General features: G+C 43.4%; 1 protein-coding gene across 1 annotated transcript; it reads left to right on the top strand.

Annotated features, from left to right (window-relative positions):
* Positions 1 to 4,072: 4,072 nt before the first annotated feature.
* Positions 4,073 to 4,234, top strand: MELLADRAFT_88486 (uncharacterized protein; the record flags this gene model as incomplete). The annotated part of the gene is made up of 1 exon (XM_007411909.1): positions 4,073 to 4,234. The coding sequence occupies one exon, from the start codon at positions 4,073 to 4,075 to the stop codon at positions 4,232 to 4,234; it is 162 nt and encodes a 53-aa protein (XP_007411971.1).
* Positions 4,235 to 11,394: the final 7,160 nt, after the last annotated feature.

The raw sequence follows: 11,394 nt of genomic DNA, 5'->3' as shown, positions 1-11,394 counted from the left end.
GGTATTTTGGCTCACCCTATCAACAGGTGAGCCATCTCACCTGGTTATGGGGTATTGTTGCTCACCCTATGAACGGGTGAGCCATCACACTTTGGCTGCTCACACTGGCCGTCACATGTAACTCAGAACGGGTATCACACTCTGGACAGCGTGTGATTTGCTAGCAGAGACCTTTTTCACGTGAATCTCACGTGCCAGGTGCCCCGTGGTGTAGACCTTGACGACCAAAGTTCTCAACTTGATGGTCAAACTTCAAGTGGTATTAAAAGTTATTGATCAATACAAGATGACATCCTCTTGTTCGAGTAAGTCCTATACTCGCTACAGCCTTGGATATATGGAGAGTCTCATTAATCACATTTTTTGTTTGTTTTGTACAGGTGCCATCGTTGACTTGAAGGGTTCTTTACAAATCATGATATCTGCTGTTGCTTCGCAAAACACGGATATCACTACTCAGTGTAAGAGTGCCGGTGTGGACTTGGACTTCTACGCCCGTGTTGGAATTAAACTCGATCTCGGCGCTCAAGTTGCTGCTGTTGCAGGTGCTGGTGCTGGTGCAGGTGCTGGTGCCGCTGCTGGTGCTGGAGTTAATGTCGACGCCTCAACCAAAGTGGTTGCTGACCTCCAAGCTGCGGTCAGCGTCACGGCTGACATAGCGCCAAAGTTCAAGAGCGCCTGTGAACAGAAAAACGTCGACGTTGTTGTTAGCAGTCTAGCTACCATCAGAACCTCGATTCTTAGCTTAGGAACAAACGTCAATGCCTTTGCTAAAGCTGATGCCAATGTAAGTTCTCGTCTGCGTAATCTATTTTTCATCGTTTTCTAAATCTTCTGATGTCCATCAATTCGCAGGTAATCAGTACCAATGTCCTTAGTCTGTTTGTCAAACTGCAAGTATTGATGCGTCTTATCTCTGATAATAACCTGAGCGCTTCATGTCAAAGTGAGTGACCAATAATCGTTTCGTCCATAGTCTCAAGTCGCTTAAATTGCTGTTTACTTGTGATTCAGGCGCTATTGTCTCTCTGCAAACGCCTTTAAAAACGATCGTTGCGTCCGTCGGAGCCGACGTCTCTGCGAAAATTTCATCGACTGTAGACGTCAGCCTCTTCACCAAAGTCGGACTTGATGTTGGCATCAGTGCCAATGTCGCTGCTGGTGTAGGTGCTGGTGCTGGTACTGGTGCTGGTGCTGGTGCTGGTACTGGTACTGGTACTGGTACTGGTACTGGTACTGGTACTGGTGCTGGAGTAAATGTTGACGCCTCAACCAAGGTGGTTGCTGACCTCCAAGCTGCAATCAGTGTCACGGCTGACATAGCGCCAAAGTTCAAGAGCGCCTGTGAACAGAAAAACGTCGATGTTGTTGTTAGCAGTCTAGCTACCATCAGAACCTCGATTCTTAGCTTAGGAACAAACGTCAATGCATTTGCTAAAGCTGATGCCAATGTAAGTTCTCGTCTGCGTCTTTTCATCGACATCGTCCTCTGACTGTTCCAATATCCATCACTTTTCAGGTCCTCAGTTCCAATGTCGTCAGTCTATTCGTAAAACTTCAAGTATTACTCCGCCTCATCTCTGATAATAACTTGAGCTCTTCATGTCAAAGTGTGTGACCAATAGCTTTTTCAGCAATATTCTTAACTTGCTAAAATAACCACTGCCTTCTTTGGTTCAGGTGCCATTGTGTCTTTGAAAGCTCCCTTGCAAGCTGTGACATCTGTCGTTGCGTCTGTTGGAGTCGACGTCTCTGCCAAACTTTCTTCGGCTGTAGATGTCACCCTCTTCACTAAGGTCGGACTTGACATTGGTCTCACTACCAACATCGCTTCTGGTGTAGGTGCAGGCACTGGTGTAGGTAGTGGTGTAGGTGCTGGTACTGGTGTGGGTAGTGCTGTAGGTGCTGGTGCTGTCTCTGGTGCGGGTACTGGTGTGGGTGCTGGTACTGGTGGAACAGTAGGTAGTGGTAGTGGTGCTGGTGCTGGAGTTAACGTCGACGCCTCAACCAAAGTGGTTGCTGACCTCCAAGCTGCGGTCAGCGTCACGGCTGACATAGCGCCAAAGTTCAAGAGCGCCTGTGAACAGAAAAACGTCGACGTTGTTGTTAGCAGTCTAGCTACCATCAGAACCTCGATCCTCAGCTTAGGAACGAACGTCAACGCATTCGCTAAAGTTGATGCCAATGTAAGTTCTCGTCTGTGTCATCTGTTTTTGATCGTTTTCTAAATCTTCTGATGTCCATCAATTGGCAGGTAATCAGTACCAATGTCCTTAGTCTGTTTGTCAAACTGCAAGTATTGATGCGTCTTATCTCTGATAATAACCTGAGCGCTTCATGTCAAAGTGAGTCACAAGCAATCTTCTCGGAAACGGTACATATCGAGTAGCTAAAATGGCTGTTTCCTTCTTCGATCTAGGCGCTATCGTCTCTTTGCAAGCTCCTTTGAAAACCATTGTTGCGTCCGCCGGAGTCGACGTCTCTGCGAAAATTTCATCTACTATAGACGTCAGCCTCTTCACCAAAGTCGGACTCGACGTTGGCATCAGTTCCAATGCCGCTGCTGGTGTCAGTTCTGGTTCGGGTGGCGTTGGTACTGGTACTGGTACTGATGGGACAGTTGCTGCCGGTTCCGGTGTTCAAGCCGATACCTCAGGAAAGGCGGTGACTAACTTGCAAGCTTCAGTCAGTCTCATGACCGAGCTAGAACCAAAGTTCAAGACTGCATGCGCAAACAAGAACACCGACGTTCTTGTGAGCGGCTTAGGCAACATTAAAACCTCAATCACATCTTTGGGCACAAGCGCCAATGTCTATGCTAAAGTCGATGCCAATGTAAGCCTGAGCACATGCCATCTCTTTTTCATAGCCTGCTGACTCTTCTAGCGTCATTTTTCAGATTCTCACCACCAATGTCCTTGGTTTATTCGTCAAACTTCAAGTATTGCTACGCCTCATCTCCGACTCCAAGATGGGCCCTCCATGTCAAGGTGAGTTATCAACATTCTTTATCTTTCTCAAAGTGCTAAGACAAACATTTCCTTTTTCGATACAGATGCTATCGCGTCTTTGCAAGCTCCGTTGAAAGCCGTGTTAGCTGTGGTGGCCTCCGTTGGGGTTGACATCTCTACCAAAATCTCCGCTGCTGTAGACGTCAGCCTATTCACCCAAATCGGACTTGACATTGGTGTCAATGGCGGTGTTGGTGCAGCCGCTGCTACGGGTGCTAACGCTAATGCTGGTGCTGGTGTCGCTACGGGTGCTGCTGCTAATGCTGGTGCTGGTGTCGCTACAGGTGCTGGTGCTGCTACGGGTGCTGGTACTAGTGCTGGTGCTGATACATCTGCCAAAGTCCTTGCCGACTTCAAAGCCTCAACCAACACCGCCGTTACACTCGCTCCAACCTTCAAGACCGCTTGCGAACAGAAGAACGTTGCAGTCCTTAACCAAGGCTTGGTCAGCATCGTGGGTTCGATCGCATCCGTTGGAGCACAGGCCAACGTCCTTGCGCATGTCTCTGCTGATGTAAGTCTCGCTTAAAGCATCGAAGATTCAGCCAAATTCTAATGCTATAATTTTCTTTGCCTCAGGACCTATGTACTCAATTCTTTGACCTCTTGATCAAAATCCAAATCCTCTTGAAAATCATTGACCAATATAGCCTGGCCTCATCGTGCAAGGGTAAGCTACGGTGATCTTCAAAGTTCAAATTGTGTAGTTTTACTGACATGATCATCTGCCTTTATCTCTTCATAGGCTCGATTGTTTCCTTAAATGCTCCTTTGAAAGTATTACTCTCAGTTCTTGTGTCTGTTGGAGTCGACGTGTCGGCCAAAGCAAAGGCTTACACATCCCTTGATTTGAGCTTCTTCGCTAAAGTTGGGGTCACTCTCAACATCCAAGCCAGTGCCTCAGTCAACAGTTCGCATTGATAATCGCATCAGCTTTCTGTCATCGCAACGTAGAACCCTGAAAGGAACTACGTCAGTTACAAACACTGTAAACGAAGTTGCTTAAACTTTAACCACATATTTTTAGCAAATCGAGAAAACATGTGCGAGAATCGATATTTATGTTTTGTCTTGTATCATACAATTGTTGTCCTAGATTCTTCCCTATGAAATTGTCACAGTATCTTTATTTTCCCATAAATTCACCTTACAATGTGATTAAAGAGTTTGCACAACTTCAAGTTCAGCCCTTGGGTCCTAGGGAACCCGTTGAAATCACATAAGTACAACTGTTTGACCAACAGGTCTTCAAGCCTTCATGTGCATAGGAAAGGCAAGCTATTCTCATTTTTATGACACAGGGAAACAGATGTAATCTTTTGATGAGAGGGAAAGTTGTAAACCTAGTATAATGAAAACCTGGTCTTTAGTAGAAAACCTTGCTAATTGATGCTCCCTTGGCTCAAGTTGTGGCTGTGGTATAGCTTGGACCTTGGTATATATTCAATGGGGCTTTCTGGTCAAGGTATGACATAGGAGGGAGGGGAGCTTAAATTTGGCTTACACTGCAAAAAGCCAATGGACTAGAGGGATCAATATGGTGTGGCTGTGAATGTGTATCAAATACTGTACTTTTTACCAGGTGTTGGAATTTTTGAGAACCTGTATGATTTTGAATAGGCCCAGGAGATTTTGGGAAATGTCTCAAAAAACATGAGAAATTGGCTCTAGGTGCAGGTCTCATGCTTGTTGAGGACAAATTCCTCAATTGTATCATGGCTGTGTGTAATGTCTTGTGAACTCTCCAACATAAGCCTACATAAAATTTACCCAACCAATCAAGCTCCCTGAAACACAATATTTGATGACAATCATCTAGATTTTGACCAACAGGAGATATCCTTGGCCCTGAAACACAACATCCCAGCCCAGAACTCCTGCTACACCACGGGGTGATCCATACCACCATTTTTCAAGCGGAGATCGCCGCCGTATGGCAAGATTGGCTGGCCACTGTAGGATGGGCCATTTGGGGGCCTGTTGACTGTCTACAAGCAATATTCATACACTGATCAACAAACTGCTTTGTTCCTGCACATAGCCACAGCATCCACCCCATGTGGGTTGAGGCATCAATATTGAGGAAGACAGTGAAGAGCTCCCAGACCAAATGATGGATTTTAGAAGCTCTCCCTTTGTCAAAATCCAAAAATGTGGTGTGAAACACATCTACAGTCTCAGAGGCAAATCTGAAAAACAAAGTTTAATTTCACAGCCTCCAATTTGGTGTTCCTCGAAGACAGTTCATTGTACCGTCTTCTGCTTGCCAAGAGGCGGGTCAATCTCTTGCCTGCTAAACTGGCTACACAACCGGCTGATTTGCCGGTATAGTCTCACCATCCAAAATCTGGCCAAACGCTGAACTTTTGGCCAGCCTGTGGCCAGATTCTCACACAACCACTTTTATGCTGGTATTGCAACAAGAAGTTACCGTGTGGTTTAGTCTTTTGACCAAAGAAGGCCTGAATTCAAACACCTTTTCAACCACATGAGTTGAAAAGCGGCCGCCCAAGCGGAACCAGGACTGACTTGTTTGATGTGCATTATATGATGAGATGAATCAAACAATAGTTTGTGTTCAGCTTGTGTGTCATTTTAGGTTTCTTTAATTACCACTATCATTATCATGATTTGGTAATCTACCATTGGACTCACATCTTGGAATCCATATCAGGGATCATTTTCAAAACTCACAAACCACTCCACATTTAGTCCACAAATGCCTACATTATGATGGTTTGGGTGGTCTTGTAACCAGCTGAATATCTACCACTGAGTCACCTGTTTTCCCTACCTAAACAAATTCAGTAATCTCAGCCTTGAGCCTCTTGACCAGACAAAAAACAAAATCTCACAACAGAACAGTATATAACTGAAGTCTAAGCCTGCAAAATTCACACCCCAGCATCTCTTTGACACTTCTGGATCATTTGCTTCAGAATGTGCACAATTTATTTATGTATGAAGGTCAATATCATGTGCAAAATGTATATCATCTGGACTTATGTCCAAATGGCAAAGGAAACCAAAAATAGGACACATCTCTCAAAAGTTTTTGATCCCCATGACCCCCATTGTAATGTTGTTTCCACCCCACCCAATACCATACACTTTGAAATTGAATGAGTGATTGATTGTTGGATTCATTCATGTCATTACCAAAGGTGCCATGCGGAAAGTGACTCTCATGAGTATTAGTGAGAGCTGATACGGAAGAAGGCACCTTTTACATGACTTATCACCATCAGATCCATTATACTTTAGATATAATCTTGTTAAAGTCAGAGGAAAACAAATTTGACCTTGACCAGATAGTAGCTCCATATTTAAGTACCACCAGGACTGTGTTTTCCCCACATGGATGCAACAATGCCCTTATGTGTGCCCAAAAGCTCAAATGAAATTTGAATAAAAATCTTCACAAGACTTATCAAATTGGCTCATAGATCATTGAGAATTCTCAGAATTGCTGACATGGGATTGGAGGAAATCGGCAGAGTGAAGAGGGTTGTTTGCCCATATCTTCAGCCATGTGTGCTCACAGCTATGATTTAGTGAGAGTTGTTTCTGCAAGATCAGAACATGTTTGCAACTTAAGCAACAAAAACTCTTTTGACTTTGTCAGTGTAACCCCCAGGGGACCTTGTTTATTGTTCAGCCATACTGCAATAGCTCCAGAAGCCATGTGTTAAAGACTACCAAATATTCTTCACTCTGGTGCTACATGTAATTGGTCCTCCACAGAAAAAATTAGTTGGATGTTTACTCAAGATCTTCAGCCAAGATTCTGTCAATGCAGGACACAAAAGATGGCTGTGATTCTGAATCCACTGTAAAGTATTAAATATATGTGTGTGTTATAGATACCGGATGGGATAATTTTGAGGCAGCTCATACTAACTCATGTGACAGTTAAAAACTTTCTGAGACAACACCTCAGGTTCAGAACATACTGACAGACTACATGTCAAATATATTTGATGCAGGAAGCAGTTGTTATGGGAGATCAAAGATACATGTTTCAAGGTTTCTTTGAAAAATGATCTAGTGTGAAACCAATTTCCACAGTGTTTCCACAATTCATCACCATAACTATTCAAATGATTATTTGCACAACATTGAAAGTTCCAATGCAACTCCTTCTACTGAGTTGTGTTGGAATTTCTTTCTTTGAAATCTGTTCAGGATTTCAGATGAAACCAGGAGAAGAACCACTTCCAAAATGTTATCAGAGACAGACTTCACATATTGCAATGACCCTGAATGTGAAGGACTCAGTCAGAAATGCCTCAAACATGCACCAGCACATCTAAAAGAAAATCTTCATATCTAGCATGGTTGGTATAATGGGCCTGAAAAAACAAATCTTGAAAACACATATGATGGTCAACCACAAATATTACACAAGCATTCCCCCATTCAAGGACACTCAAATTTGATCTTTCATGCACCATCTCACCAAGAAGCAAATAGATACACAACAATGAACCAGAATGTCATATGGACTTCAAGTTTTTGACAGCTCCCATGGAATATAATATATAAATTTACATCAATCAGAGAGACCCGAATTTCCCTGAGTCAAGTGCAACAACTTCTGATGACATATCCTCCAGTGATTCCTGTGGATTGCCAATCTTGAGTAGTCATCTGTATGCCTCCACCAATCCACAAATGCAAAACTGACCATCACTGGTTTCTCAAGATATGTCAACATTCAAGCATGTTCAAAAAAAGAACATATTGCTAGACAAGAGGTCAGTACCAACTCAACCCTCTTTTATTCACACAGAGCGAATAAAGGGTCTTCAGTTATCCCAACCTCCCACAAAAGGTATGTTTTAGATAAATCTCAACTATCATATTCCATGGAAGAAAGAAGAATTCCATATATCCCAGACAATTTCAATACACATCGACAGGGTGGAGCCTGAGGCCAAGATGACAATATGAATCTTGTAGGTAATCCTAGAACTTTAAACAAGATAAATCTAGAAAGAATAGACACAGCAAATAAACCTGGCTCCCAGAAAATGGAATGCATGAGAAACCTTGCCCAACAAACAAAGAAACATATGATATACTTCACCAGTGGCATATACACAAATATCAAGAATGAAACTCTGGGAAGGTTGGTCAAAATTTTGGTCTCCTTCCTCAAGCAGATAATTCAATTTTTGGACGTACAGTCCAGGACAATGTCTAAGGTATCACAAAGTCAAACAAAGATTTTGGAAACTGTTGAATCTCATACATTGGAAGTTATGCCCCTAAAGCCAAACTTGTCTAAGTCCCATTGTGCATAAACCCTGGCACAATGGGACTTAGTTAAGTTTTCCCTAAAACATAATAGTGCCCATAGACCAGCTCAATTTTGCACTTTTCAAAGTATCAAGATTCTGGCAGTGGATATATCACCAACACTTTGCTATAAGATTTGTGGATGCTTTCTTGATTTAGGTCACAAGATGGAGATGTGATTAACCCAAGATACTGGGTGAAAAGAGCCCCAATGTGGAGTGAGAAATTTGGGAAATGGGGTGGTGATGACATTCCTTGGAATCCTCAAAGCTTTTGCATACAATAGATCCGCAAAAGATGAACTACAAAAACTTGAGGATGGCTGGGAGTCCATCAAACTTAACTAAGTCACAATGTACCAGGGTTTATACATAGCAAGCGTGAGCTGGGAGTACATGACTAAATTACGTGACCAGTGGAATGATGATGAAGTTTGTGCTTCTGGAAAATCCAACAAATACATTGAAAGGAACTGGTCCTCAAATTCTCAGTATCAACTCATCTACCTGACAGCTAAATAAGAACCTGAAGAACTAGCACTGGGATTGGTGCATAAGATGTCAATTGACTTCTCAAATTGTAGGGGAAATCCAAAAATTCCACCCAGCATCTTGTCTCAAGATTGGGAGGGGTTGGTAAATGTCTACAACCCTGATTACACATCAATAGAAGGTGGCCTTTAAGTTTACATACAGGGAAAAATAAAGAATCATTCTTTTCAAGCAGCAGAGCAATTATGAAGCTCAAAGTCAAATAAACCTGACAAGGATTTAGACTTGATAACTTTTGCTTCAAATGCTGCTCAGTTTCACACCCCATTTGGTGAGATCTGTGTAGAGAGGTTCACATGTTTTTTGAGAAGCTCAATAACAAGTTGCATGTGTTATACAGGAACTGGAACATATACCATTCTGGTCAACCACTTCAGCCTGAAGAACTCCATAAATTCAATGACAAAGATGCACTCAACATGTTTCAGATTGTCCAGGCAATCAGCATGGCACAGTACACATTGACTGTGGTATATATTGCCTTGGTAAGGGCCTTCAATGAGAAACCTGTATCTGAAGATCAACTTCAAATTGCAGTCCGTAAGTTTAATGCATGGGATTTCCTGAAGCAAAAATTTTCCCAGTGGGAAAGATTTGATTTTCAAACCGGAAATCACACATACATTTTCAACCATCATAAAAAACTCTATCAAACTCATTGTAAATGGACTACATCTTCCAAGAGTTATCTTTAGAAGCATATCCGTATATCTTGATACCACTGGTGTTCCAATTCCCGGTGTTGTTCACCTGCTAGGGTCTTGGACTATGTATAGACACAGAATTACACCAGGTATGTACAGAGAACTTTCTGGATTTCCCAGTCAAAAGATTGCCAAAAATGCCCTTTGGTAAATGGACGTCACACCTCGTCACACCTTGTCACACCTTGGAAGAAAATCTGATTGTCTGTGTGAGACAAGCCAAGCGACATAATTTCATGATTTCACTTGTCTTCTTCTGAGAAGTGGGGTTTTTCCTGATGAGGATCCAAGGAAAGGTTGTAATCATTTATAAAGGACAGAACAAGATTGCACATGGTGCTTTTTTATCGCTGCTCTCTTTGGTCCCGTCTCTCCATTTCTATCCTACTTCAGTTTGTCTACTATGGTGATGGATCAAACTTATGTTGTCAAACACTCGGTTCAAAAGCGCGATGACATCATCGTGTTTTGATCAAATAATTCGGCTGTGCTTGCAGTCTATGTTTATATTTTTTCCTTCACATCTTTCTTTAAAGAGGTCATCTACCCATCATCTCTTTTTCTCCTCACGACATTTCAATAGAAGCAATGTCAAATCGACCCAGGACAAACCATATGATGCGATTGATCTATCGTGTGGGACTACAGCAGGAAGAAAGCAGCTCATAACATAAGGGCCCGTTCCAGATAAAACATTGAAGTTTCAGCAAATAAAATCTGTTGACCGCGGCGATCAAAATCGATCTACATAGTTGATCATTCATGAGACGGCTGTAGTGTACGACCGCTACACCTTCCTCACACAGACTGATCGCCAAGGAGAGGTGTGGACATCCACACGAGTCGAGATAATCATTCAAGGGTTATTGAACGTATAGACAGTCGGATAGGGAAACAGGGATGGTGTGCTGAGGAGTGAACCAGGGGTGCGAATCGACAAACTGAAGTCACCGGCAGGGCATGGGAGTGAAACTGGTGTCAACCATGTGAAAGGTAAAATTATTGAGTGTGTGACCACAGCTCAGCCGAAGACAATCAGAATTGAACACAGCCGCAGTTCAGCGCAGGAAGGCACGGGCCGCATTACACGTGGACACCTGGCTTTAACCACATTTGTTACACTTGTTGCATCATTTACATACACAACGCAAGAGATTCGCACCCTTTTCAAAACCCCCTGCTTCGAATCAAGGTGACTTGAACATACATAAAAGCGACTAGCCAAATTGCAATTCACTGCCCCTTCGTGTGCCAAATCTACACTAAACCGTTTTCACCCATCTTCACCATTCATTTGAGTGCTCTGAGGTCCGCGCCTGTCGTCACCTCCCTTGAAGCGTGCATCCCCTTTGAGTAAGGCTGTAGAATATAAATCGCGCTTCTCTGGAGCGCGCTTCCCCCCCGCGTATCCTCAGCTTTCCCCCACCAACAACAACCGCGCCGCCTATTTGAAGAATCTGTACATCCCATAGCTTCATCTCACTATTCATCTCCCTTCAAGCTCTCTGACACGCTGGGCTTTGGGAGAGGTCATATTCCAGTAGCTAATTTTTGGTGCCTCTTTCTTGCCTGCCTCTTACAGGTATAACGTAGATTCGCCGGCTTGTACGCCGATCAAGAGCCGCGGATACACTCTTCCCACCGAAGGTCTTCGGCAGCCGGTACCTCTGCAATTCCTAACCTCGATTCCCTTTGCATGTCCACGATCGGCACACACAACACAGCAACACACACGTATCACACTCCTAGTCTCTAACGTCAGATATCCACCCCCCACCCTCACCGTCTTGAACTGACTGATAAGCGTCGTCATTGGCAGAAGCTCCC

Source organism: Melampsora larici-populina (assembly GCF_000204055.1).
Source record: "Melampsora larici-populina 98AG31 unplaced genomic scaffold MELLAscaffold_27, whole genome shotgun sequence".
NCBI classification, from domain to species: domain Eukaryota; kingdom Fungi; phylum Basidiomycota; class Pucciniomycetes; order Pucciniales; family Melampsoraceae; genus Melampsora; species Melampsora laricis-populina.
The sequence above is the reverse complement of the archived record's forward strand: the minus strand, read 5'-3'. Positions and strand labels throughout refer to the sequence as shown.